At 61.4% G+C, this 27,744-nt stretch overlaps 1 protein-coding gene across 2 annotated transcripts; it reads left to right on the forward strand.

Moving 5' to 3' along the window:
• The first annotated feature begins 7,100 nt into the window (after positions 1 to 7,100).
• TBX21 (T-box transcription factor 21) lies at positions 7,101 to 27,648 on the forward strand. Of its 2 annotated transcripts, none has more exons than XM_089318414.1 (6): positions 7,101 to 7,374; positions 24,608 to 24,762; positions 25,113 to 25,234; positions 25,753 to 25,911; positions 26,070 to 26,131; positions 26,317 to 27,648. In XM_089318414.1, the coding sequence occupies exons 2-6, from the start codon at positions 24,612 to 24,614 to the stop codon at positions 26,921 to 26,923; spliced, it is 1,101 nt and encodes a 366-aa protein (XP_089174540.1). In that variant the 5' UTR covers positions 7,101 to 7,374; positions 24,608 to 24,611; the 3' UTR covers positions 26,924 to 27,648. The 2 variants fall into 2 exon arrangements, with proteins under 2 accessions (XP_089174540.1, XP_008269595.4); XM_008271373.5 differs by lacking the exon at positions 7,101 to 7,374 and adding an exon at positions 17,057 to 17,743.
• The last annotated feature ends 96 nt before the right edge of the window (positions 27,649 to 27,744 follow it).

Consider the following 27,744-nt stretch of genomic DNA (forward strand, 5'->3'; position numbering starts at 1 on the left):
GGTGCCGATTCTGGCAGCTTGTCGCCTTGATTTCCAGGGACCCGGGAAACACTCAGGTGCAGGGTGCAAAGTTGCTGGGGGCTGGCAGCGAAGGCGGGAAGGTAGCAGGAGCCGACACAGGCCCCCTGCCCAGGTCCCTCGGAGTCAGGGCCTTCATCTTACACCCCCTGAAGGAGCGGCCAGACCAGACAGAAGGATGCTGTCTGGGGCACAGGAGGGGGCACTTGGGGCTGAGAGAAGGCGGGGCAGGGGGTGGGTGGCCAAGGCTCCAGGCTCCGGGGAAGTAGAAGGGGGCGGGACAAGTGAGGGAGGACATCTCTCCAGGCTGGGAAAGGTGCTCCCTCTCTCCAGCACACACCAAAGCCAGACACAGCAGGGCTCTCCGTGGTGCCCCACACCCGGCCGAGGTTCCCCTGCCCGCTTCAGGCTGTGTGGGGCGGCGAGCTGAGGACAGCAGCAGCTGCCTTCAGAAGCGGTCGCTAAACGGGGAGGGGTGTGGGGTGAGTCAGCCGTGTTAATGAGAAACACTTCACCCGGCTGATGAGGACTAATGAACAAGAATGGGGGGCATCTTTATGGAGCAGGGGAGCAGCCAGGCTCACCCTCGGCAAGGACAAGGACAGCAGCTTAGGTGACCACAGGAAGAACCGAGGTCAGACTAAGGATGAAGAGGCAGAGAGAATAGAGAGCAAGGCGGCTGTGGATTGGGAAGGGGTGGGGTAAGGCGTCCGGGGCCAGAGGGTGTGCCGCCCCCGCCCTGTCGCTGCCACGTCTCCCGTTTCTCCATTGGACCCCAGAGCTGTGCCAGGCACTCAGCTGCCCTGGGGTTGCCCCTGTGCCATAAACTGAGGTCTCAACTGCACCTGCGGAGGGTCGTGAGCTGTGCCTTTGAGAACATTCCAGGCCACGTCTGTGACAGAAGGCTGTGGGTCAGGACCTGCAGGTTCACTCTGCAGAAGCCACACGGCCCTATGTTCATGACCCAGGGAGGCCTGGCAGAGCTGCGGGCAGGAAGAGGCCAGGGGAGGGAGGCCATGGGCATCAGCTGGGAGCCCCCTGCCCTGGCGCCTGCCCCATTCTTGTGACAAAGGCGATGCCCCTGAGAACCCAGCCCCAGTTGACCGTGTCCCCCACTCTCTGCCAAGTCAGCCAAGGGCAGGGTCACAAGCGCGTCTCACAGATGTTCCCGTAGGCTGTGGGCATGGGGGAGGGAGGGAGGGAGGGTGAGGGGACAGGATGGGTGTCGGCCAGCACCTCCAACACCTCCTAATTTGCATTACCACTGACAATCTTCTTGACCAAGAAAATGGAGCCAGAAATAATGGGGGCGGGGAGGTGGTTCCCGTGGCAGAGGGGGGCATTTTGAGGTTCTCTTTCCTTGTCTTGCCTCCAACACTCCCGTGGTACTGGGAGCAAGAGGGCAGGCAGCCCCACAGCTGGCCCCAGGGCAGGGGAGTGCACCCACTGTTGCTCCTCCAGTGGGGGCCAGCTCCCCCTTCCCAGCCTCTCAGTCCCCCACACTGCCACCTTACCCCTTCCGTCCTCCATCCTACCCTCCCCCCTCCCTGAGGAGCCTTCTCCCTGGGCCCCCTGCAGCTCTGCCCAGCTGGGGAGTTGTCTCTGCCAGCGCTCCCTAGTCCGTGTCCTGCCTCCCCCGTCAGACTAGCATTTGGAGCATTTGCCAGAACCAGGGCCTGAGCAGAGCCACTTGAGGGGCCGTTCTGCAGGGGAAGTCGCCCAGGGGACAGCCACAGAGCTTTCTGCTGGATCTGGGGTGAAGCGGGGCCCAGCAGGGGACCCTGGGCCTAGGGCTGTGTGACAGGGCAAAGAGGGGCCTTTCTCCCGTACCAGGGACCCCTAGCTTTACCTGGAGGTGGTTCCTGAGTGTCAGGTCTCCTGTTTCAGAGAGAGGGACCAGACCCCCTCCAGTTCCACCTTTCTCTCCCCTGCCTCAGCAAGGAACGCACAGACCCTTGCTGCTCCGTGGACTTGCAGCGAATTTACTTCTGCCCCAAACGGGGCCGGGGAGGAGCCTGACGGTCCCAGCTCAGAGGCGGGATGTGCCGAGAAGAGAGGGGTCCTGGGACCCGCAGGGGTGCGGGAGTGAGGGGGGGAGCAGCAGGCCCAGCAGGGAAAGCAGGTCGCAGGCGAGCAAGAGCTGTGAACACACCGTGGGAAGGAGCGAACGGCGAGCTGAGAACTTCCCCACTCCCCCTCCAGAGATGCTATTCTGGGGAAGCTGATATATGCAGCGCAGGGGGCAGGGTGGGGCATGTGCCAGCTTCCACAGGGTCAGCCGGCGCACGCTGTCCCCACTCTCCCAGCCAGCTTCCCCGGCTCCGGCATGCCCCTGCACTGCCCTCGTCACTGGGAGGTGCTTCCCGAGCCCCAGGGTGGGAAGAAGTGGCCAGGACATGTGGAGCTGGCCTCAGACCCCACGAGAAGTTTCCATTTCCATTGCTTCCTGGGGGCAGGCACAGAGCACAGCCTGGGAGCCCAAGCACTTCTTGCCCCCAACTCTGCACTTCCGCACTCTGCAGGGATGGGTGTGGAAGGGGGCAGGGCGGAAGCATCACCTGAGCTGGCCCCCAGGGTGGGACCCCTGCGTGGGGAAGCCGCTCGCTCCCCAGGCAGGAGGCGTGCTGCAGGCTGCCTCTCTTGGCATGAAGTGCTCAGCGCTCCCGGGGGCCTTGACTCATCTTGGGATGAGAGCTCCGGTGCCCTGTGGGTTTCTGGGGTGGCTGGGGTAGGGGCAGGGGCAGGCGCAGGGCGGGTAGCTAGTGTGGGGCTGAGCAGAGACTTTTATTTTCGCTTTTTAGAGCTTGGCTGTGTCTCTGCTTGAGAGTCCAGCTTCTCCTAAAAGAAAGGGGTGGCTGGGGTGGGAAAAGGCCTGGCTTGGAGCCTGCTGTGAGGAGCTGGGCACAGCTGCAGTAGAAGGAACTGAGGTTAGACTTTAGGAAGAACTTCCTGCAAAGACGGGGTAGGGGCATATTTCCAAAGAGGAACAGAGGGGTCCAGTCCCCTTGTGTGGTTTGCACAGCGCTCCCTCCAGGGCTGGCGTTTGTCCTGGGACAGTGCAGGCCACAGGCAGAGAGGTGAGCAGAGCGAGCCAGTGCAGGCCGTGGGGGTCTGTGGGATGAGAACAGATTCAGGCTTGGAATGCACACATCCCCACAGCAGCCCGCGGGGTAAGGGGTGTGAGGCACAAGTCGCGGCCTGGAAGCCCCTCTCTTCTTCCAGGCCAGGGAGGGCTGTGCCTACAGGAGCCTTCCAAGGGGAACTGGGGCCAGGGAGCCAAGTGCGCTGGGGCAGAGGACCTGGAGGGAGTCTGCCAGAGGGCAGGAGACCTTGTCCTGCCAATGAGCCCTGCTCAGGAGGCCACCAGGTCCAGGCTCCTGGCCCAAGGGGAGTAGGTGCGCAGGCCTGCTGAAGTGCTGATCGAAGCCGTCTTCCTTCCTGGGGCCCTGGGTCTTGTGGGTGTTGCAGGAGCTCAGCTCTCCCTCCTGCCCGCCAGAGAGCAGAAGCGAGGGGTGGATGGGAGGTGAGGGGGAGGACTGGGAGATGGTGTGAAGGAGATAGCTGGCCCTGAGCATGGGTGAGGGGCAGGGAAGGGGAGAGTGCCCCCTGGTGCTGGCCTCGGGGGTGGGCCCGGGACACCCCCAGAACTCACAGGGGGCATCAGAGAGCCTCCCTTCCTTCCCAGACTGGCTGTGCCTGCTGCCAGAGGAGGGACTGAGGTGGGCGCCCCATCCCCTGAGCTCATCCCCAGCGCTGCCCTTGTCCCTCACAATGGCATGAGGGAGGAGTGCTCTTCTCTGGTCAGGCAGATGTGCAGCCACCCACTGCCCCCCCAGGTTCCCCTGGTCACGCTTCACCCCTGTTGCTATGAGTGCATGGACGGACCCAGCCATATGTGCACACATCCTTCCCCACCCACCAGGCTCCCAGGGACACCCACCTGCATGGACACACTGTCCCCAGCACAGCACCCAGGGTCCTGGAGCCAGTCGGGTATGACTCAGGTGCCACGGGGACCCTGGGACTACTGCATGCCAACACATGTGTGGAGTCGCACACGCACACACAGACACACTCCTAGCCTTGAAGCTGACCCCGTTATCCAGTGCTGTGCTGCTGTGTGATTAACAACGGCTCTCTGAGTTAAGCTACGGCTACAACGCACTGAGCACGGAGCACTGAGGAGGCACACACATGTGCTGCTCTTTCGAGCCGTGTGAACCAGCCGCATCCCACCACTCCATGATCCTCTATAGAAATCACATGATGAGCGTTAGTGCAGCTGGGCAGCCCCCAGGAGGGCTGCACCTGGGCAGCAGTGACTCATCAGGGCAACTTCTGCCCCGTGGGGCTGCCTCCCCTTCCCTACTTCTGCCTGGACCCCACTTCCTGCCCCTCTCGTTTCTCCTCTGCCTCCCCTGTCACTCAGGCTGCACGCTGTGCTGGGTACTCAGGCAGGGCTCTTTTACCCTCGCTCCCTGCCACGGTCAAGGCCACTAGGGTGATGGACTCTTGAGGAGTCAGGCAGGCCGCCACTGAGGGACGGGGACAAGGCAGAGCTGTGTGTTGGGAATGCTAAGGCCCCGGGCCTGGGCAGCTGCCGGCCCGAGTGTGCCTCCTTGAGCCTGTCCCATCTCCGCTTACTTTCTTCTCCCTGGACATAAGGACATCAGGTCGTGCCTCCCCTGGAACTGGGAGGGGACAGCAGTTGTCCTTTGTGGCCTGGAGAGGGGAGGTGGCTGGAGCCTACTGCTGGGACAGGCACCTCTGGCTCTCGCTGAGTCCTGGGAGCCCCACAGCACTTCGGAGCTTCTGCTCTTTGGTTTGAAAGAACGAAGGGAACAAGGGAACGGACTTGGCAGTGTTAATTTCCTTCCGCGCTCTCGGGGTTCTGTGCTTGTGCGCTTCCTCTGACCTTGACTCCAAGGGAAGCACTTTCTTAGAGCTCGTCTTGGTCTCCTCCCCTGTAGCTCAGGAGGAGGTGAGTGTGCACGGGGCGCACACCTGGGGGGGGGCTTCCAGCGGCTTCAGCTCTCTCCTGTGGCTCTGAGATTACTCCTGCCACACACGGGAGGTGGTGGGGGCGGGGGGGGGGGAGGGGAACTGAAAGAAGGTGGGGGGAGAAAGGGAAAGGAGCTGAGAGGGAGGGAAAGGAGGGAAGGCTCACTGTGGAACCCGAATGCAGCCAGACCCACCCCGCAAAGGTGCAGGCCCTGCGCAGGGCTTTCCAGTTGTCACAAATCCTGTCCTGGCCAGGCCACTCCGAGGGCAGAGGCGATTCCTTGGGCTGTGCTGCACCCAGGCAGGGGCTGGGGGCCTGGAGACCTCCCGCTCCTCTGCCCAGGCCCGCTGCCTCTGTACTGCCGCTCCCTCTGAAAACAGAAACCACAAAATTGGCTTGTGGTCGGGTGCATATCAGTCACCACGACTGAGCTTGGCTTCCTGGGATGACTAGGGGGGTGGGAGCCCCTCCCTTCAGCCCCCCAACATTTTCAGAGGGGTCAGAGACCAAGATGGAAAGTGGTTTTCCTTGGAGCCTGGCGCTGTCAGGTAGCAGAGGGTCCTGAGCCTGCAGCTCAGGGGGTGGGGTCACCGAGGTGGGGGTAACATCTACTCCTGGCTTTCTCACCCAACAGCCTGGAAGCAGGCAGGGCCTGGCCTGAGGACACGGACACGGCCCAGTCCCAGCCCTGTGGTCCAGCTGCAGCTTGAACTTGGGGCCAGAGCCCTAGGCTAGGATTTCCCCACCTCCCTCCCAGGCCCAGTGCTGTTGGTGGTCTTTCAGGAAGGGGTGATGGAGCTGGCACTGCCCTCGCAGTGTCATGGAGTGTGACAGCTGTGGTGTCCCAGGGCCCACCTGTCCTCCATCCCTCCCAGAGCCAGGAGGAAGGGGCGCAGGTGATCCGATGGCGCGTGCGGTGGCGTGGGTAAGGGTTGCTTGCTTTCTTTCTGCCAGGAGTTTGGAATGCTCCCGGCCACTCTTCCCACCGCCTTCCTGTGAGCGGACAGCAGCAGCAAGGGAGGGGTCGCTCTCCCTCCTCCCGGTGTTACGTAAAAGCATCCTTTAGAACGTTTTGCCATTTTTATTGATCTGTGACATCTCAAAGCAAGAAGCGTGCCTGCCAGGCAAATCAGCCTCAGGCAAGTCCCACTCCCTTTCCGGTGCTCACTCCCCCAGGCCCAAGCCCCGGCTGTCCACAGGGAATGTTGAACTGTCCGTGACCCGGCCGCTGGGCCCTCCGGACTCCCCTGGGGTTAGTGAGCAGCTTGGGGGGGGGGCTCTGGCCATGCTCCCTTTTGGTGACTTGGAGCCCATTGTGCTCTCGCGGTGCCTCAATGTCCCCTTCTTAACATGACGGACTTAGATTCTTCCAGCACTGACCTGGGTGCACTTCCTAGACGCTTCCTCTTAGCACCCCACCCCCTCCCCATCCCCACACTTCTCTGGTTCCCCAAGGCAGGGCTGCCCAAGCTCTCCTTCTGACTGTCCCGGTTTCTCTCTCCTACTCTCGTCTCTGTCTCTCTGTCTCTCTTTCTGTTTCAGCCGCCTCAGGCTGGGCTGGGGGCACCAGGAGTTCCTGCAGGTGCTGACTCGGGCCTTTCTAAGAGACCCTCCCCCAACTCTCTCAGGGGTTCTGATAACAGGTTGAGCCTCTGATGGGGGAGAAGGTCCGGGTTCTGCAGGGCACTGCCTCTACCTGCTGAGGCCTGGGGGCAGGAAGAGAGCTGGGAAGGGACCCTCCTCAAAGACTCCCGGAGAAGCTCCTAACTCCTCCCCTAGGGGGACCGAGCACCCGCGGACAGAGCACATGTGAAGAACACACGCGAGGAAACTCCTCGTGTGCCACGGGCACGCCCTTCCACCCGCGCGAGTCAGGTGCGCACACGCGCGTGTCAGGTGCGCACGCTCGCGCGCCCACACGCAGCCGAGCCGCGCTCCCGGGAGCCGAGCTGCACGAGGGCGGGGCAGGGGCAGGGGCAGGGGCTGGGGCAGGAAGGCGGCGGCCCCGCCCCGCGCCGGTGCCCCCCAGCGCCACGCCCCCGCGGCTGCCTGGCGAGGTTGCTGCCCCTTGACTTTTCCCGGCTTCGAGGAAACACCTCCCTTTAGGGGAAAGCGAGATGAGGCGGGGACGCAGGGGAAGCACTGACTCCGGGGCAGAGGCATGAGCCTGATTTTCCAGTCGGGGCGGCGCGCAGCGCGATGGCACTGGGGACGCCCGGGCGAGGGCCTGACTCAGAGCCAGAACCACAGGGCTCCTCCGCTGTGTCGTCGTCGTCCGGGACCAAGAAGCCAGCAGGTTTATAAGAAACTGCGATTCATCTCTGTCCTCTTCCACCTCTCTGCAGGAGGTCAAGGTTAGCCTGGAGGAGGTACCCCAGCCCGGGCCAGGAAGGGGCTCTGGCTCTGGCTCAGGTTCTTTTGGGAAGGCTTCCCCGCGTTTGTTCAAAGACAGCAGCAGCTTCGGGGAGCTTTCCACCGCGAGGAATCTGGGGTCCCATGTGTTGTCAGGGAAGGCGCAGAGAGGGGCTCCTGAGCTGGATTAGCCCCCAACACGGGGACAAGAGGGGTCCTCAGACTCACAGGCAGCTCGGGCTGGCTCTGCCGCCTCTCTCTGGGGAGAGCGCACAGGCTCAGCTAGCAGAGGGCAGAGCGGAGGTGTGATGATGCCCCCCACCCCCCGCAGAGGGAGGAGGCGGCGCGGCTGCAGGGAGCTGCGCAGGCCCCTTACCAGGGGCTCGGCTGCCAAGGGAAGTTGGGAGAAATGAGGACTGCCCCTGCCTCCCACCTCTGCACCTGGAGCCCGGGTCGCCTGAGTGCTTCCCGTCTGGATCTGCCTTCACGGCACCGCTGACCCCTCGCCTGGCCTTGACGGTGCGGCTGAGCCAACTCCTGCCCCCTGCAGCCCCCAGCCCTGACTCCCTCCCCTCCTGCCCGTAACTGGCATGGGTTTGCTGGGCAGTGGGGGCGCATTCTGTAGGGTCATCAGACAGAAGGAAGGAGGACGTTGGGACACCAGGCACGAGTTCCCAAGCACAGGGGCATCCTCGTTTGGAGAAAGTACTTCGCTTCTCGACGCCTCGGTTTCCTGGTCTGTAAGATGGGGACAGTGGTGCCCGCCCAGCTGATCCCACACCAGGCATGTGAGCTCCCTGCAGGGATTCTCTTGTTTCGTACCCACCCCCACCCCCAGCAAGCAGCAGGGCCAGGAGAGGGGTTCAGGAAAAGCTGGGATTTTTCCATTTCCAAACTTCCTGAAAGTTGAGGAATGCGACAATGTAAAAGCTGGAGTTGGTGTGCTATGTCCAGGGAGGTGGGCACCTGGGAGTCCTGGATGCAGCCCATTTGTGGACCCTGGGCCTTGAGACAGTGGATGGTGTGTGTGTGTGTGTGTGTGTGTGTGTGTGTGTGAGAGAGAGAGAGAGAGAGAGAGAGAGGGAGGGAGAGGGAGAGATGCGAGGTGATAAGCCCCACTTCTCAATTCCCAGCTCCTGGTGCGGTGCTAAGGACTTGCCTGATCAGAACCCACCGAGTGTCAGATTCTGGTGCCACTGGTTGGGAAGAAATGGAGGCGGGCATGGGCAGGGGGCAGTGATGGCAGCCACACCAGCTGTACGCCCGCTGTGGCCACAGGCAGAGTCCGGGGGCCATCTCAGAGCCCTGGTGGAAGGGGGTTGGCAGGACGTCTTGTGACACTTGCTGGGTAACCGAGGGCAGGAATGGGCAGTAGACAGCAGGCTCCCGGGGAAATCTCAGACTTGGTGTCAGAGCGGATCTGTGTCTGGGGTGGTAAGTGGGGTTAAACTCAAGGTCAGAACTAGCCAATCCGTGTTCACGCCAGCATGGCCTTGGGTGCCCTGCCTCGCAATGGCTGGGACCCAGGTGCCTGCTCGCTGGGAGCCGAATGCCAGGCTTGTCTCTCTGCACTGGTTGCCCGCCCCCCACCCCCGACTGCTGCCTGAGCCGCACAGAGGGATGTGTGTGGCTCCCAGGCCCTGTTCGGCTCTCTGGTTTCAGGTGCTGATCTCGCCATGACTTCCAGTGACCTCAGAAAGGCACATGCGCTGCAGCGTGAGGGTTGTGGGAAGGCAGCTGACAGGAGCCCCATCCTGAAGTGCATGAGCTGGAGGTGACTTTGCTGAAATGGCAGGGCTGGGCCGTGCCCGCTCCTCTTCCGAGCCAGCTCCCTGCTAACGGCCTGGGAAAGCACCTGCACCCGCGTGGGAGACCCGGATGAAGTTCCTCGCTTCTGCCTGACTCAGCCCTGGCCGTAGTGGCCATCTGGGGAGTGAACCAGCGGATCGAAGATCTCTCTGTTTCTCCCTTTAGCTCTGATGCACAAATAAGTAAATAATTTTTTCTTAATTGCTGAGATGGGGAAGCACCCCCAGGCACCCGGATCTCTGTCCAGTGCTGACACAGTGGATCCACCCCAAGGGCTCCTGCTTTGCTCCTCCTCGCCCTTGGCCTTTCCCGGCCACCTTTGCCACGACTCATGGCAGGAGTTGAGAAGGTGGCAGAGGGGGAGAGGAGGGAAAAGGGAGCTCTGAGAACAAGCTGGAGGGCCAACGTGGACGCTAGGCAGGGTGCAGAGTTGGCAAGATGACCAGGGGGCGCTGTTCAGATGGGCAGGAATGTTGATAGGAGTCAGCGCTGTGGCTTAGTAAGTTAAGCCTCCACCTGCGGCGCCGACATCCCAGATGGGCACCAGTTTGAGTCCCAGCTGCTCCATTTTTTTGTTTGTTTCTTTTAAAAGATTTTTTTTTATTTATTTGAAATACAGAGTTACAGAAAGAGGTAGAGAGAGAGAGAGAGAGAGAGGTCTTCCATCCGTTGGTTCACTCCCTAAATGGCTGGAGCCAGAGCTGAGCTGATCCAAAGCCAGGAGCCAGGAGCTTCTTTCAGGTCTGCCATGTGGGTACAGGGGCCCAAGGACTTGGGTCATCTACTGCTTTCCCAGATGCATTAGCAGGGAGCTGGATCAGAAGTGGAACATCCAGGACTCCAACCGGTGCCCATATGGGACGCTGGTGCTGCAGGCCGAGACTTTAACCCACTGCTCCACAGTGCCGGCCCCTGCTCCACTTCTGATCCAGCTCTCTGCTAATGGCCTGGGAAAGCAGTGGAAGATGGCCCAAGCGCTTGGGCCCCTGCATCCACGTGAGAGACCCAGAAGAAGCTCCTGGCTCATGGCTTCAGATCAGCCCTGCTGCAGCCATTGTGGCCATCTAGGGAAAACCTCTGTCTCTCCCTCTGTCTGTCTATAACTCTGCTTCTCAAATAAATATTAAAAAAAAAAAGAGTGTCGATAAATCAGCAGTCCACCTTTGCAGGCAAGGAACCCAAGCTTGAAGGTAGTGAGGGCTCCAGATGGGGCCATGGCCAGTGCTTCTGGAAAGCAGTGCTGGGAGGGCGCTGGACAGAGGAGGAGCTGAAACCGCCCTGCCTTGAAATAGGAAGAGGTACCGCGGGAGGGCCAGAGGTGGACCGTGGTAGAGACTGCACGGTGTCCCCATGAGACGGGACCGAGGGAGGCAGCTGCCCCGTTGTCCCCACTCCCAGCTCCCCCGCCCCATTCTGGCCCGCAGCCCTGGGGAAGCTGCATTCTCACCACGGACCCAGTGCCGGCTGTGGCTTCTTCCCTCTGACCTATTTTTTAATCATTTGATAGGATTTCCCCTCCAAACCAAAGCCCCGGCCCCCTGGGCCCGTCAGCTCCACCGCGTGTCAAAACCTCCCCTGTCACTTTGCGTTGGTTTCTTGGTCCAGCCGGCCCCTCCCGCAGGGCCTGAGAGCGCAGGCTAATTATCCAGCTGCTGAGCGCCCCCACCCCTGCCCCTCCACCCCCAGCCCCAGTAGAGGGGCCCTGGAGGCCTGCGCCTCCTCGCCTCCTGCTGCTCTCAGGAAGTCCTTCCTGCTGTCTAACCTCCATCCTTCCCTCTGTCCTGCCCCTAGTGGTGCTGAATCAAGACACACAGGCTGTTTGTTGATCTAGTTGAGCAGGGACTTTGGGACGCCTCCCTGGGGGGACAGAAAGGGGCGGCTGGCTTCCTGCCCTTGATGTAGGGGTGTCCTTGTCACTCTGGCTCTCTCACAGCCATCCAGGGTACAGACTCTGCCAACTGTCTCGCTTTGCGGAGCAGAACTCTGAGGCTCAGCCAGGGAGAGGGCCTGACCTGTGGTCACCGCAGGCAGGACCAGAGCCCCAGAGCCCCATCTGCCTTTCCCTGTACCCCACCTATCAGTCAGGGCTTTCACTGCTTCCTCCCGCTCTGGCCTGGGCCCTCCTCCATTTCCCGCCTCTTTCATCCATCCGGAGCCAAGCCTTAGGTCCACCCCGTTTCGCCCCTGCTGTGCAGCGTAACAGATGGACAAGACTGACCAGAGACAGGCAGGCCAGAGCAGACTCAGGGGGCCCCGTCACAGACAGACGGACACGCAGCAGGCACGCTGAGAACCAGAGAGGCCTGGAGACAGACACCAACGCGTAACCGAGAGACCCCGAGTTCTGGGGCGCACAGACACGGGCACGGAGAGGCAGACAGGGCCCTGTGTGCAGGACTCGCCTGCAGAGAGTTTCCAGGGCGCAGACACGCTGAGACGCAGAGCCAGGCGGAAGCCGGGAGATGCGAGGCTCGCGGGCCTTGGCGAGGGCCCTGGCGAGAGGGGAGAGCCGAGCAGGGCTTGTTTTGCTGTCCTGTGGCCGGAGGCCCCAGGGGTAGCCTGCAAGGGAGGCTCGCCTGGCAGGGCCTAACGGTGCCGATGCCGTGCGGTGCTGCCAGAGACGGCAGGGTAGGCACAGGGGGCCGCGTGGGCTGGGGGTGGGCGGCTGTGCAGGGGTTAACCCCTCAGCCTGTCTCCCCCTTCCAGTTCCTTTCCCCTTGTCTCTTCTTTTCTTTCCCTCCTCCCCCAGCTCCCTTTACCCAAAGCCCTGGGTATCCCCCCACCCCCACCCCCACCCCTGGTAACCAGACTCTGCTTCCTGCCTGAGATTAAGGGCCTGTCTGCCGAGATTCCCCAGGAAGGGGGGCCTCCCTGGATCTCGGGCCTGCCCTCTGGGACACAAAGCAGGAACCCCAGCCCAAGGGCGCTGTGGGACAGGGTATGTGGGTAGGGGGTCTCACGTGGAGACCTGGGGCAGGGTGACAGTGGTTGGAGATGGAGAGAGGAAACGTAGTCAGAAATATCATGCCCCTGGAGAAGCAGCACTGGATGCAGAAGGACCCAGGCATGGGCGGGGGCCCAAGGCGGAAGGGTTGCCTGGCCTTGAGGGGTGTGCGGCGTGGGGAAGGGGGGCCCAGTCTGGAGTTGGGAGCTGGTGTCCTTGACCTTGGGGGTGAGCCCTCCACTCCGTGTTCCCACTGACCACCTGATGCTGGGTGCTGGGGACTCGGAACTCCTGCAGCTGTCACGAGGGTGGGGGTTGTACAGGTGCCTGTCGCTCCTCCCCCTCCCGGGCTGTTAATCCGATGGTTCCGGCTATGCCCTCTGAAAGACTGGCAGGCTGGTCCTGGAGGGGCGGGGGTTTGGGGTGGGTGGGGATGGGCAGAATCAGATGCCCAGGGAGCTCTGGGAGGCTGGATGCGGGGCAAGAACAAGGGGTGGGGCCAGGGACCGGGTCCCAGGCCGTCTCTAGTGTGGTGGGCGATGTGTGGTGTGTGGTGGGCAGTGTGCGTGCAGTGGCAGCATGGGTGCATAGGCTGATGCAGCCACACTCCAGCGGCAAGTGGGCTGAGGGCTTGACAGCTCTGATCCCCGGGATCACCGTGCTAGGGGCGCTCTGCGAGCAGAGGCTAACTTTGATTTGTCTTTGTGACCCCGGAGTCCGTTTATCCCAGTGCGCAGTACCCGAGCCTCCAGGGAGTCGCGTGCGGGTGTCTCCAGGGAGCCTCTCCCCTTCTGAGATGGGATCTTGCACACGGTAGAGCCCTCTTTTGGCCCAAAGCCTTGAGTGGAGGCTGGGGGTTGATTTGAAGGAACGAAGGGGCGGCTGGGCCTTGGCTCTGATCCCTGCCGCTGCAAACTGGTAGTCCTGGCCGGAGGTCGGTTAGCTGCACTGAGAGGGAGACCAGAGAGATTAAGGTACTCATGCTGGTCACACAGTATGAGTTGGGGTTCAGACCCAGCCACCCAACCAGGTCTGCCCTGTGTCCCTCTGCTGTGGCCTCCACCCTCCGCGGTGTCTCCCTGGCCTGCCGCTTACTAACTGAGTCAGCTTCTGGGGTCTCTGTGGGGACTGCCCTTTTCGGTCTCTCCATGAAACTCGCCCAACCTCATGTTTGGCACTCTTGCCTTTCAGGCCTCATCCTCAACTCACTGCCCCTTCTCTCTTTCCCCGTGTATCCTCTTACGGCCTCTAAGACTGGGCCTGGCGGGTGGGTGGCAGAAATCCTGATCTTGGGGCCACTGCCACCCCTGTCCCAGCTGCCCATAGAAAGGCCTCTGCCCTAATGGAGCCACTGAGTGTGAGTCCTCCCCCCACCCCGAGCCTTCTCTGCCCCCTAGGGTGGGGGTGGGGGTGGGGGTGGGGATGGGATGGCCAGTCCTTCCCATGTTTGCGGCGGGAGGATCCAGCTGGCTATTTGATTCTGGGGTGCCTAGAGCTGTGAGAAGAGAACCCTTCTTGAGCATTGTGTATGTCCCACCCACCACCACCATTCCCTAGCGTGCCCCAGCACACGCATGGTCCTGGCTGTTGGGGATGGGATGTAGCTTGCAGGTGTGAGAGCTATGGGGCAGGGGCCTGAGCCTGGGGTGAGTGGACTCACTGACTTCCAGAACCATCCAGAGCCCTTAAATGTACAGGTGTCTGGGGGCGGGCCTTTGGTGCATTGGTTAAGGCACCAGTTAGGACTGGTTAAGGCACCTGATCCCCTGTACTAGCGTGCTTGGATTAGGATCCCAGCCTCATTCCAGACCCCAGCTTCCTGCTCATGTGCACCCTGGGAGGTAGCAGGTGGTGCTCAAGTACCCGAGTCCCTGCCACCTATATGGGGTTCCTGGTCCATCCTCAGCCATTGCAGGCATTTGGGGGAGTAAACCAAGAAGATAGGGCCTTTCCCTGTCTCTCTGCTTCTCAAATAAATGAATAAAATAACAAGTACATATTATTTCCTGTGCCCCAGGTCTGGGATCAGAACCTCATGGGGCAAGTCCCAGAGTCCACGCTGAAACAGCCCAAGGCTTCCTGACAGCTTTCAGCCCACGGGTGTGGCAGAGGCTGGGACCTCCACGGAGCCTGTCTAGCCTCAGTGGGAAGTAACTTGACTCTTGCAGAAGCAGCGGGGGGAGAGGGGGGAGCCACCACCTAGGCCGCCAGCTTAGGGTGAGCTCTTTTCTATCTCCAAGGCTCTTCCTTCATTACATGACCCTCTCCCTGTTTGTGGGAAGAGCACTGGACCAGGAGTGCAGAGAGCAGACTTCCAGCCCCAGCTCTGCAGGGGGATGTGTGATCCCCTCCCCCATATTTACCACCCAGCCTGGCTCATCAAATTCCGCGTTGGTTGGGAGCTTGTCTCTCCCCTCCCAGACCCCTACCCCCTGTCTCTTCACTCCCGCCCCACCAGGGCCAGCCTGGCGGATGTGCAGTGTGTAGATGGGAGTGGGCGAGGTGCTGGGAGGGGCGGCCTCGGGGAAGTGAAGGGATCCCAGGAGGCCTGGTCTCCTGCTCCTCTTTTCCCACCTTTCCAGCCCTGGGCCTGGGAAGGGGCGAGGCGGCAGCAGGGAGGAGGAGGTGTCACCACCAGGGTTCTTCTCACCCAAGCTGGCAGAAGGGCGGGACTGGCAGTGGTGACACCAGGGCTGCTCAGCCTCCGCTTTTCACAAGCACTTTCTTTTTTGGGTGGAAGAAATTGGAGGGCGGGCGGGGAGGAATCGGGGTTGATGAGCCCGAAGACCTCCAAGTACTCCTGAGGTTATGGAGATCACCCACAGCCCCTCCCCCTTCCTCCAAACACAGGTGCCCCGGGCTGCCAACTCTGAGATTATAATCCTTCCCGCCCTGGAGTGCTGGGTGGGAGCTGGGGGGCCTGTTTGGATGTGGGGCACGGATTGGTCTGAGTGGGGACGGACCCCTTGACAGAGGATTGCGTGGGAAGGAACAAGTCTCCATTTGGCCCCCAGAGCCAAGAACTTAGCAGAAAAATCTCCCTGGCAGAGGTTTCCGTATCCTACAGCCTCACAGCTCCTGGGGAAATCAGTCATTCCGCCGTCTTCCCGAAGCCTCTCAGGTTCCCCCAAAAGTAGCCAAGGTCTCCAGGGCGTGCTCTCTCTCCAGCAGCGCTGCCCCACTTGGAAGAGCAGGCAGAGGCTTCCGCCTTCCTGAGGCACAGGGAGATGGCGGATGAAGGGTTGAAGAGGAGGTCAGACCGATGCCCTGCCTCCATCCTCCAGGGGAGGTGCACTAATTCCCTCCCCCTCCTCCCCGGGTCATGCCCGCCTCCTGGGGTCCCCAACTTCGCCTTCACCTGCCAGCCTGCCTCTTGGTTCAGCTCTAGTTGGGAGCAGAGAGTCCCTGTGGGCCCCTAAGGGTGAAGCCCTGTTGGGTCAGGGCAGAAACGAAAGGAGGAACGTGGAGATGGGGCCAGCCCCAGGGGAGACTTGGGAGGGCAGGAGTGGGGGTGTGGGGGGGCGATAGAGGAGAGGTGAGCTAACCTGATGAAACTGTGAGAAGTATTTTCCAAAACACTCTAAAATGTAAATGGTTATTGACATGCAAAAAATTCGGCACCACTTTGTTGAATGAAAAAAAAAAAACCACACATGACAAAGCAGCACGTGTGGTGTTTATATAGAATTATGCATTGGTGTGTGTGCAAAAGACAGCCAGTGTGCAAGGAGTGACATCTGTGTGTTTGCGGTATGTTAATTCTGTTTGCCTTTGAGGGTGGGATTTGGGGCAATTTATATAGTCTTGTTTTTAGTTTTCTTTACTGCTCGATTTTCTCTATGTTTCATCTTTATACACAGGAAGACTCTCCGTGAGGCTACCTTCAATCGCTGGGGGGAGGGGGGAAGAGTTTTCATCATAAACGCATAGCTACATTAGTTAACAGAAAAGAGACAGAAAGCAAAGCCCCCGTGGTCCCATCAGCCTGGGGGTGCCCTTTGGAGTACCGGGGTGGGGGTGGGGTGGGCTCTGAACCTCAGCGTTTCCACGCAGGTGTAACCATGGCTTGGAAGCCTATGTGCAGTGCAGTCTGAGGCTCGCAGCTCGCTGGCAAAGTCCATCTGTTTCTTTGCCCCAGTGTCCTGATGAGGAATGCCATGCTGCCTTCAGGCAAGGGAAGTGACTCTCCCAGGTCACATATAACTGAGTGACAGCGCCAGTCCCGGGACCTGAGCACCCGCAGCCCAACGCGGCTTCCAGGACGGGGCTGCCCGGCCAGGAGTGCGCGGCCGCCCACGCTGCTGCGGAGGCGCTTCTCTTTAAGGAACTCCTCCTGTGGCTCACCAGTTTCCAAGTGGGTCCCGGGCTGGGGTTCCGGCTGGGGTCCGGACGCAGCCCGCGTGGGCCGCTGGCCCGGAGAAAGAGGGCAAACGCTTCATTCATGCAAAGTGCAAAGCCACCCAGCACTGAGCCCGGACACTGGGCGCCAGCCAGAATCTGCTGGCTGCCGCGGTCGCAGCTGCTCTGAGCCGGCCAGTGCGGGCGAAGAGGCCCCGCGAGTCCCACCTGGGCCATCGTCGCAGGCTTCCCGCAGGAGGGGGTCTTTGATCTGAGCCTTCGGGGACAGATGAAATTTCCCGCCCGTCCCCCCCCCCCCGCGCCAGGGTCCCGGGAAGAGAACCGGGCCGGCGATTTAGGCAGCGCGGTTGCCTCCCCAGGGGGCAGGTTCTTGAAGCAGGAACCGCAGGGCGCGCGAGGACCCGCTGGTCCCCTCCTTGGGGGGCCCGCCGGTCCTCCGCCCGCAGCGCGGACTCCGCCGAGAATTAGCCACGAGGGGCGGGGCGAGGCGGGGCGGGGCCGGGGTGGCGGGCGGGGGGGACCCGAGAGCTTCATAAAGCCACAGCCAAGGCGCCGCGCGGCTAGTGACAGCGGCCCGCCGAGAGGGAGCCCGGCAGCAGCTGTGCGCCTGCCACTCGCGGGCGCACGAGGCGGGCGCCCGAGCCCGGACTGCGCTGGGGCCCCCACCCCGCCCCAGGGCCCGCCCCAGCCCGTGCGACCCTCTCGCCTGCCCCCGCGCGTCAGGGCCGCCCCCTCGACGGCTGCGGGAAGGTGCCCAGCCCGCCCCGGATGGGCATCGTGGAGCCGGGCTGCGGAGAGATGCTGACGGGCACCGAGCCGATGCCGGCGAGCGACGAGGGCCGGGCGCCTGGCGCCGACCCGCAGCACCGCTACTTCTATCCGGAGCCCGGCGCGCAGGACCCCGCCGACCGGCGCGGGGGCGGCAGCCTCGGGGCGTCCTACGCAGGGGGCGCCCTGGTGCCGGCCCCGCCAGGCCGCTTCCTCGGAGCCTACGCCTACCCGCCCCGGCCCCAGGCGGCCGGCTTTCCTGGGACGGCCGAGCCCTATCCTCCGCCGGCAGGCGCCGAGGGCTACCAGCCCGGGGATGGCTACGCAGCCCCGGACCCGCGCGCCAGTCTCTACCCGGGGCCGCGCGAGGACTATGCGCTGCCCGCTGGGCTGGAGGTGTCGGGAAAGCTGAGAGTGGCGCTCAACAACCACCTGTTGTGGTCCAAGTTCAATCAGCACCAGACGGAGATGATTATCACCAAGCAGGGGCGGTGAGTTGGGCGCCGCGTGGGACAAGGCCTTTTCCGGTTGGACGGCGCTGGTGCCTCCGGGACACCAGCTTTGGGGCAGAATGGGGTAGCGGCGAGCACAGGGAAGGTTCTGCAGGGCTGTGTATGCCCAGAGAACTCAACAGGGAGATGGACTAGGGTGAGCGCCGGAAGTTCCCTGAATGAGGGTGGGCGCTTAAGTTGCTCTGCTCAGGGTCGGGAGCACAGATCCGCCGTGTGCACAGGTGGCAGTGAGCTGTCGGGAGTGCATGGGCTGGGTCCAACAGAGTGAGGGGCCTCTTGGTTCCTGGTGTGGGAAACTGGAAGGGAGGGCAGGATTTTGCTGAATGGGGGACAAGCCCCGGCCCCTGCCTCCCCCCAGTCCCTCTGCGTCTGTTGTGCTGTGTCAGCTTTGATGGCGGTGGGGGTGGCGGGAGACTGGGATTCGGTGACATAGAGAGGCTGTGGCCAAGTTTCCTTTCCGGTCTCCCTTTGAGATCGAATGTCTGGGGTGCGTGTGTTGCAGGGAGGGGGGCACAGATCCCTTCCAGGCACAAATGCCCGGGAGGGCCCGAGCAGGTGAGGCTCACTCACCCAAGGGTTGGAGGAGCTGGACTCCAGCACCCTTTGAGATCTGTGCCTTGAAGAGCTGCTCTCATCAGTGCACCCTGGGGGGAGTCGTGGGGAGAGCCCCACGGTGAGGGTTTGGGGCTTAGGGTGCTGCTTCCGGATACAGCCTCCTGCATGAGCAAAGAAAGAGAAACTTGAGCGGCGTGTGGTATTTGTTTGGTGAGCAACACCCTGTGTGTGCCTGCCTGAGTCTGGCCTGTGACAACGGGGACCCATCCTGCCCCGTGGAGGCCTCTGGGTAAAGGGGCTGTGTCGCTGGCCGACCCAGCATGGTCCATCCGCGGTCAGGAGGTGTGGAGGAGCAGGTGTCACAAGTGAGGCTCGGGGGGTGGGGGTGAGGGCTGCATGTGCTAGGCCCCAGGGGCTAGTGCTGGATCAGGCCTGGCCGGGGCCTTCGTCTCTCTGTGGTGGCACAGTCTGGGGTTGAGGGACTGAGGGTTGCCAAGCTTCTCTGCTTGCCCTGGGATGAGCCCAGGAAGCTGGCAGGGGCACTTGTGGGCCAGCCTTCTTTGCTAAGGCTTCGGGTAATTCCTCTCCACTCCCCCTCTGGGTGCTCCCCAGGCACAGCCCAGGCTTCTGGTCCCAATGCATCTGACTGGAAGGGACTATGAAATGGGCCCAGAGACAGCAAGAGAGTCTTCTGAGGTCACCCAGCACACCCACTGCTGGAAGAGCTGGCCCCAGAGCCCAGGGGGTCTCTTCCAGGGTCCCCCACGGCCACGAGCAAGGACAGCCCCCCACGCTGTCCAGAGGCCCTGATGCATTCGGCTGCTTTCACTTCCAGTATCTGAGCGTTAGGCAGGCAGGCGCTGGTGGAGGGCAGTGAGGTGCAGGGTGGCAGAGCCTCCTAGCCCTGCCCTCTGTTGAACGGTTGGGAAGCTGCCCGGCCCTGCGGCCTGGCTGGGGTCTTGTCCCCACAGCCTTCTGCAAGGGCTCCGCCCGTGTCCGGTCTTAAGGGATGGGGTAGATGGAGCGTCAGCCAGGACTTCCGGGGTTCTGGCCTGCGCAGGGCTGCCTGCCCGTGGGCTGTTTAGGGGAGTCGGGCAGGGGTGTGATTCTCAGCGTGCATCCTCACTCCTGGCCCTGCGGCCCCCTTTTTTCCCGCTTGCTCCTAATGAGTGCTCCCCACTGGACAAGTTTTGTTGTCTTCCTTTTGGGTCCAGGCACTTGTATTTTTCGTTATGAAAAATTCCACTGTATACACAAGTAGACAGAAAAATCCCCCCTCCCCCCCCGCCGTGGCCCCGCTTCAGCAGGTGTCAGTACTGCTCCCGTCTCGTTTCTCCTTTGCCCTCACTCACTTCCACCCCTCCCGCCTAGGGCCATATTAGTAATACGTAAATAATTAGTGAGTAAGTCCTAGAATCGATCTCATCCCTAAATAGTTCTCCATGCATCTCTCAAAATGGCCTTGAAACAAATAAACACAACACCGTTGGCAAACCAGGACAGAAATTCCTTTCACCAAGTTTTCCTGATTCTGTTGTAAGTGTGTGTGTGTGTGTGTGTGTGTGTGTTTCAATTTACACTTTTTGAGTCATCCTAAGGGGCCACTTTGGGCAGCACAGAACCCCTGTTGGTTGATGCCTCCTCTTGGATCTGGCCAGGGAGGTTTCATGGCAGGACGGGGGGACAGAGAGCCCACCACCCCTAAGCCAGTCCTACCAGTGCCCAGTGGCCCCCGTGCCTTCTCAGCTTGGGCTATGCCTATCTGGGAAGCCGGTAGCCATTTTCTCTCGCTATGGGCTCAGAGAACCCTTTCCTCTCTGTCCCCCTGCTTCGGCGGCTGGTCTGTCCCTTGGTGGGCTCCACTGACCCACCAGTCACCACCGTATCACCCCCAGCCTTCTTCCTTTATGAAATCTTCCACCCCAGGCCCACCCACAGCTGGGCAGCCCTCTGCCCTGGGTTGACTCACTCAAGTCCTTCCTCTCCCACCCACCCAAGACCCACCTCCCCACCCTGGCATGGACCAGACACAGTCACACTCTCCCCCAAGTGTGTGGGACCGGGGTGGGGAGTCGGGGAGGGGGATGGTGCTTCCGGCTCCAGAGACTGATCAAGGTGGCTCAGAGGAGGCTGGGCGAGGCAGAACAAAATGAGGGCCTGGCCCAGGGAGCTCTTGATGGTTACGGTGGTGTGTCCGTGGACTTTGGGCAGCCGCTAGTGACACACACGGACGTGTGCTGCTGTCTCGGCGCCGCGGGCCCTGTGTGAGTTGGGAATGGACTGCTGAGGACAGAGCGGTGGATGAAGACCCAGGAGAGGAAGAGCGAGGCCGGGGCGCTGTGGCTTGCGTGGGCGTGCATTAATTGCTGGTAATCCCCACTTTTCTGAGTGTGATTAGTTGATTATTGTAATTAAGATAACTTGGGGAGCTCTGTTGTTGAGAAGCTCGGCTAGCGTTCGTGTGCGTGCGTGTGAGGTCGGGCGCGGGCCCAGCGGTCTCAGTCCATGCGGTGCTCGCCAGCCTGGTGGCCTTCGTGGTTTTCTTTCTACTCCTTCCCAACCCAGCCCCCAGAGCCTTTGAGATCTTGGGGTGGGGGAGAGAGAGAGAGAGAGAGAGAGCGAGCTTCCATCTGCTGGTTCACTCTCCAAATGGCCACAATGACCAAGGCTGGGTTAGGCGGAAGCCAGGAGCCAGGAGCTTCTTCCGGGTCTCTGATGTGGGTGCAGGGGCCCAAGCTCTAGGGCCATCCTCTGCTGCTTTCCCAGGTGCATCAGCAGGGAGCTGGACTGGAAGTGGAGCAGCTGGGACTTGCATTGGTGCCCCTATGGGATGCTGGTTGCAGCTGGCAGCTTAACCTGCCTTGCCACAATGCTCAAAAATGTTTTCTTCCTCTTACGCCTGCCCTTTCTGTGGCTTCGAGCCAGTGGCCCTCTGACTTCCAGTGAGTGTGTCCAAGGCTGGGAGCAGGAGGTCCCCTGACATCTGGGCATATTTTGCATTTCAGCAGGTACAGAATGCCCTCCCAAAAGGTGGCATCAGGGGTGAGTGTTTGGCGTAGAGGTCAAGATGTGAGTTTGGGACACCTGCATCCCCCATCAGAGTGCTTGGTTACAGTCCCAGCTCCTCTGCTTCTGATCCAGCTCCCTGCGAATGTGCATCCTGGGAGGCAGCAGAGGATGGCTCAAGGACTTGGGCCCCTGCCACCCAAATGGGGAGACCCAAATGGAGTTCCTGGCTCCTGTCTTTGGCCTTGCCCAGCCCTGGCTGTTCTAGGCATTTAGGGAATGAACCAGCAGATAGATAGATAAATAGATAGATAGATAGATAGATAGATAGATAGATAGATCTCTCTCTCTCTCCCTGCCTTTCAAATAAAATGAAAATGAATAAAATACATAAATAAATAAAAAGTGGGACCCGTTTACAGCTCCATCTTACTCTATGAGACAGGCCTGTTCGTCACACCCTGGTCAGCAGGAGGTAAGGTCAATGTTTAAATACTCTGCCAGCATGATGGACAGAATCCCCTTGTTATTGTAGCTTGCACTAAGTGGCAGTGAGGCAGCGCAGGTGCCAGGTGCCAGGCTCTGGGACGGGTCCGGTGACCCTGAGAAGCATCGGAGACTATCCTCTTGGGGGCAGAGGAGGAGTCTGGGCTCTTGGACCCACAGTAGGCAGTTTTTTGGGGGGAGGGGCTGTGGGACACTGGCCCCATCTCCACGCCCGGTGCTCCCGGCATGCTGGCATGTAAATCAGAGCTATTTTGGGATGCTGGCTGGTGGCGATTCTAGACTTTTAGGGTGAAACTGAGACCTTCCTTCTCTCCCTTTTCCCCATCCTCTTCCTGTGTCTCCCCTGTTTCCCATTACTCGACATGAAAGATGGGTGGACAGCTGAGACTATGACCCTGCTCTGCCCTCAGAAGACGCCGGCTCTGCCTCCCACAGAGGGGCCATCCCCAAAGCTCTCTGAGCCTCAGTTTCTTCAAGTATAAAGTCAGAAATAACATTAACTATTTAAAAAATTTATTTGAGATGGGGCCAGCACTGTGGCAGAGTGGGTAAAGCCGCTGCCTGTGGCACCAGTGTCCCATACAACCACTCATTTATGTACCAGCTGCTCCACTTCCTGTCCAGCTCCCTGCTAATGGCCTGGGCAAGCAGTGAAGACAGGCCCAAGTGCTTGGGCCCCTGCACCCACATGGCAGATGTGGGTGAAGCAGCTGGTTCCTGGCTTTGGTTTGGCCCAGCCCTGGCCATTGTGACCATCTAGGGAGTGAACCAGCAGATGAAAGCATTCTCCCCACCCCTGTTTGTATCTCTCCCTCTCTAAGTAATTCTTTCAAATAAATAAATCTTTAAAAAAATCTATTTGAGGGAGAGAGAGAGAGAGAGAGAGAGCAAGCACTCTTGTCTACTGGTTCACTTCCCAAATGCCTGCAAAGGCCAGGGCTGGGCCAGGGCCAGGGAGCCAAGAGCTGGGAATTCAATCCGGGTCCCCCATGTGGGTGGCAGGAACACAAACACTTGAGCAGTTACTGCTGCTCCGGGGTCTGCACTGGCAGGAGGCTGGAGCCAGGAGCCGGAGCCGGGACTTGTACCCAGGCACTCAGGCTGTGGGACGCCGGTGTCTAAGTCACACCCACTCCCTGTTTCAGAGGCCTGTTGTGATGAATCAGCTGGCACATAAGCAGAGGCTCCATGAGTTCTGGTTGCAATACAGCAAAGGTTCGAGTGAGCTGACCATTGTCAGAGGCCGTGGTTGAAAATGCTCTCACCTCGGCTGGCCACGGCCTAGTCCCTGACCTTTGATTTCTCAGGTCCTCTGACCACGGGGCTCCCAGGGAGCCGGGGCCTGACCTCCGACTGCTGCCTAGAGTCCTCCAGCCAGGGCAGGGCCAGGGCAGCCCTGGGCCCGGGGCTGGGGACGCAGCAGAGGGAGGAGCCCAGGTGCACGGCCTTGGCGCTGGCACCGAGTCGGCCGCCTGCAGGTATCGCCATGCACGGCGGAGGAAACCCAGGTTTGGCTTGGGAGTTAACTTCTCCAGGGTCCCAGTGTCTTTTTCTCAACCCAGGAGAGTCTGGGAAGACAGGATGTGACAGCAGCTCCTGGGGGGGCTGCCTGAGCCCAGCTGTGCTAAGGCTTAGGCCTCCGTCTTCCTTCTAGCCCTGCTGGGCTTCTCACGGGAGGAGGGGGGATGAAGTCATCCCGGTGAGGGTTGGAGTCGGTCCTTCTGCCAACTCCGCTCTCCCTGCCGGGGACGGAAGAGAAAAGTTTGGCTGTTGGAGCTGCTGCCGGTCCCGGTGCTGGAGGAGGGGGCAGTGGTTGCGGCGCGGGGCTGCCAGTGGCGGTGGGGAGGGTGGAAGTAGTGGTGGGGGTGATGGTGGTGGCTGCAATGGTGATGGTGGAGATGGTGGTTAGGGTGATGGTGGCTGTGACGGAATGACAGTGACCATGGAGGCGGCGACGGTGGAAGTACTGGAGGTGGGTGCGGCCGGAGAAGGCTTCTCGTTCACAATTTGCTGTGCAGGCACCATGCCTGGGGGAGGGCAGTGCGGCAGCCCGCTTCCCCCGTCACCCTCAGTTTCCTCCGCTATTCTGGGAACAGGACGGGGAGCATGGGGACGGGCCTTGGTGTGCCTTCTTTCAGGTGGGCGGGGCCTGGGCTGCTAGCTACTTCTCAGAAGGCCTGGGCTTGGGACAGGCGGTCCTCCAGACGCCAGGCCCACGGGGATGGGGCAGGAAGGGCCAGTGGGCGAGGGCATGCCCTGGGACGAGGCGGGTGCTAGTACTGTGGGAGCCACAGTGGAAACCAACCCTGGGCAGAGTTGGCCGTGGCAGAATGTCCGCAGCCGACCCTCTGAAAGCAAAAGCTCTCAGCAAGCCCCGGGGAGTGGTGCTGGCCAATTGCCGTGGTGTAAACATCACATGGCTGACTCAGGCTCCGGTGTGGTGTCACTGATGAGACCGTGTCCCTCTGCCTGCTCTCCTCACCACTCGGGTCCAGTAGGCATACACAGCCCGGGAGCACCACCATAGCAAGTGTAGTGCAATAGTGATGGTTTTGAATTTTATTACCTTTTCGTTTGTAATAGAATGTATCCCACTGTAAGTTCACAGAATTCAGTTTATGATTATGACAGCGCTCAGCTCCCGGCTGGCAAACTTCCTGCACGCTCTCCCGGCAGGGGCGGCTGGCTGCCGAGCCCGCACCCATGCACACGGGGCTGGCACCCATGCACACGGGGCTGGCACCCATGCACACCGGGCCTCCCTGTTCTCCCCAGGAGGATGTTCCCGTTCCTGTCGTTCACCGTGGCGGGGCTGGAGCCCACCAGCCACTACAGGATGTTCGTGGACGTGGTCTTGGTGGACCAGCACCACTGGCGGTACCAGAGCGGCAAGTGGGTGCAGTGTGGAAAAGCCGAAGGCAGCGTGTCAGGTACGCTCCCGGGCGCGGGGTGGTGCGCGCGCCTGTTCTCCAGGACCGAGCGCCCCCTGGTGGATCCCCAAGCCCCTGCCGCGGATGCTGAGGACTAACACCCCCACCCCCTTCCTGTTCCACTCCCTCCCAGGCCCCCTTTGGCTTCCACCTCGTCTGTCCTTCTTTCTCCTAGGCTGCAGCCTGCCCACTGCTCACCTCTCTGCCCACGCCTGCCCCTGCGCTGCCTGTGCCTCCCCCCGCACCCTCACCTGTCCTGCCCCACCCCAACTGCCACTCCCTGCGCCTCCTGCAAGTCACCAGGGGGTCTGCCCCGGGGACTGCAAGCCAAAGAGGTTAACCATCCGCAGGAAACCGCCTGTACGTCCATCCAGATTCACCCAACACCGGAGCCCACTGGATGCGCCAGGAAGTTTCATTTGGGAAACTGAAGCTCACGAACAATAAAGGGGCCTCCAACAACGTGACCCAGGTAGGACCTGCTTCCTGGGGGCAGCCCCGCCCTCCAGAGCCTGGGACCCTCTTCTCTGGGCCTCCCTGCTATACCTCTCTGAGCTCGGGCTCTTTCCCACTCACTGTGGAGGAAGATGAGGCAGGAGAAAGGCCCATCTCAGACGGGGGTCAGGTTCAGGTCAAGGCTGCCCAGGAGCTTCATCACCAAACCCCAGGCTGCCTGCCACTGCTCAGGGACCCCGCCTGCCAGGGAGTGGGTGTGGAGCTCCTCTGGGTTGAGCAGCTGGGAGGTGCATTTGTCCCTAACAGGCCCTATTGGTGCTGGTGGCTTGGTCACAAGGGACATCTGGGGATAGGAGAGAGGACACGAGGCTTAGAGTTGGTGCTGGGCCTGGACTCGGAAGGCCTGGGAGAAGTGAGGTGGTGGCAGGGGCACGGATGAGTGACCTCAGGGCCCTCCCCCTTGGGGCCGTGACTGGCCACAGGGCCGCCGTGGGCAGCGGGAGAGCCTCACCCTCCCTCTTGCTGTCTGTGCAGATGATCGTGCTGCAGTCCCTCCATAAGTACCAGCCCCGGCTGCACATTGTGGAGGTGACGGACGGAGAGCCGGAGGCAGCGTGCCACGCCGCCAACACGCACGTCTTCACCTTCCAAGAGACGCAGTTCATCGCCGTGACCGCCTACCAGAACGCCGAGGTGAGGCCGGCCTGGCCAGTGGGGCCTGGGCCGGGCGGAGGGGCAGAGTGGGGCCTGTGGGCTTCCTGGTGGGAGGAGGGGGTGGGTAGGAGGTTCTGCAAGACACCCCCCCCCCCCCGGGCCTCAGCCCCAGGTGCCTCCATTTCCCCTTTCTCTAGATCACGCAGCTGAAGATTGACAACAACCCCTTTGCCAAAGGCTTCCGGGAGAACTTTGAGTCGTAAGTGTCCCTGGATCCAGCCCACCCGAGCGGGGACTCCAGGGCCGCGCTCAGCCTCTGTCCGCTCCACCCCCTTCCTGAGGGGGGAGGTGCTAGAGGGTGGGCAGGCCAGGCAGGGAGGGTCAGGGTAGTGGGTCGGGCTGTGCCGGCTGTTCTCTCACTCTCTGGTTTGTTTGTTTGTTTAGCATGTATGCATCTGTGGACACCAGCGTCCCCTCCCCGCCTGCACCCAACTGTCAGGTGCCTGGTGGAGACCCCTACTCGCCTCTCCTCCCCAGCCAGTACCCCGTTCCCGGCCGTTTCTACCCCGAGCTTCCTGGCCAGGCCAAGGAGGTGGTTCCGCAGCCTTACTGGCTGGGGCCCCCCCGGGACCACAGCTACGACGCCGAGTTTCGAGCGGTCAGCATGAAGCCCGCATTCCTGCCCTCCGCCCCTGGGCCCACCGTGCCCTACTACCGCGGCCAGGAGGTCCTGGCGCCTGCAGCCGGCTGGCCGGTGGCCCCCCAGTACCCACCCAAGATGGGCACAGCCAGCTGGTTCCGCCCCATGCGGACTCTGCCCATGGAACCTGGCCCCAGAGCCTCGGAGGACCAGGTCTCCGCCTCGCTCTGGACTGACATCACGCCCCTCCGGCCGGAGTCCAGTGACTCAGGGCTGGGCGAAGGGGACTCTAAGAGGAGACGCGTGTCCCCCTATCCTTCCAGTGGCGACAGCTCCTCCCCCGCCGGGGCCCCGTCCCCTTTTGATAAGGAGGTCGCGGAGGGCCAGTTTTATAACTATTTCCCCAACTGAGCCGGCGTGGACCTGGCGCGAGGCACAGAAGCGGTGCTGGTAGGCTGGAGGACACCACGGAACTTGGACAAGAGACTCCGGCTGCAGGAGCCCCCGGCTGCCTCTGTCCCTTGTCTGGGAAAGAGGGGTGCCAGGAAGGGTCTGGGGCTCGCTGGCTGCCTCCTGGCCCACAGTCACCGTGTGAGGCTCAGCCCTGCCCGCTCACTCTGCCCCAGCTCGGGTCGTGTACCTGGTGCTGCTTCTGGCTGTCGGCTCCCGGCCAGCGAACAGGAGACGGACGAGGAGGAGGTCTTGGACACCTCGGGGCTTCTTCGCTTCTGGGGGGGCGTGGACCAGGCTGGGAGGCCGGGAACGGGAGCCTGCTTTCTTCCTCTATAAAGAGGCCTCCGATGGGGTTGTTTGCGTGTGTGTTAATCCCCGATCTGAAAATAAATGGACGCGGATTTTATAACAGTCGGCCAGCCAGGGTCAGGGAGAGGACTCCGGTGACTTTGAGCAGCTGGCCTGGGTCCCACCTGCTCGGACACAGTGGGGTACGGAAGAAGGGGCCGCAGTGCACAGCCCGGGACGCGCGGGCTGGTTTGGGGCGGCTGCGTGCGTGCCCACTCTTGCCTTCCCTTTCTCTTTATTTTTATTTTTTGAACGGGGTGGCTATTTATTGTGCAGAGAGTGGTGTCTGGATGTCTTTGTCTCCATCACTTTCTGAAAATAAACTTGAAACTGTGGAGCGTGTTCTGCTTCCGTGCCAGTGTGGGGCCCCTGGGGCAGGCACGGCTGCTGTGCCTGGGACGGTCTGGTCAGGCCTCTCCTTTGCTGCCCCC

Source organism: Oryctolagus cuniculus, chromosome 17 (assembly GCF_051225735.1).
Source record: "Oryctolagus cuniculus isolate XC-2025 breed Fujian yellow rabbit chromosome 17, ASM5122573v1, whole genome shotgun sequence".
In the NCBI taxonomy this organism is placed as follows: domain Eukaryota; kingdom Metazoa; phylum Chordata; class Mammalia; order Lagomorpha; family Leporidae; genus Oryctolagus; species Oryctolagus cuniculus.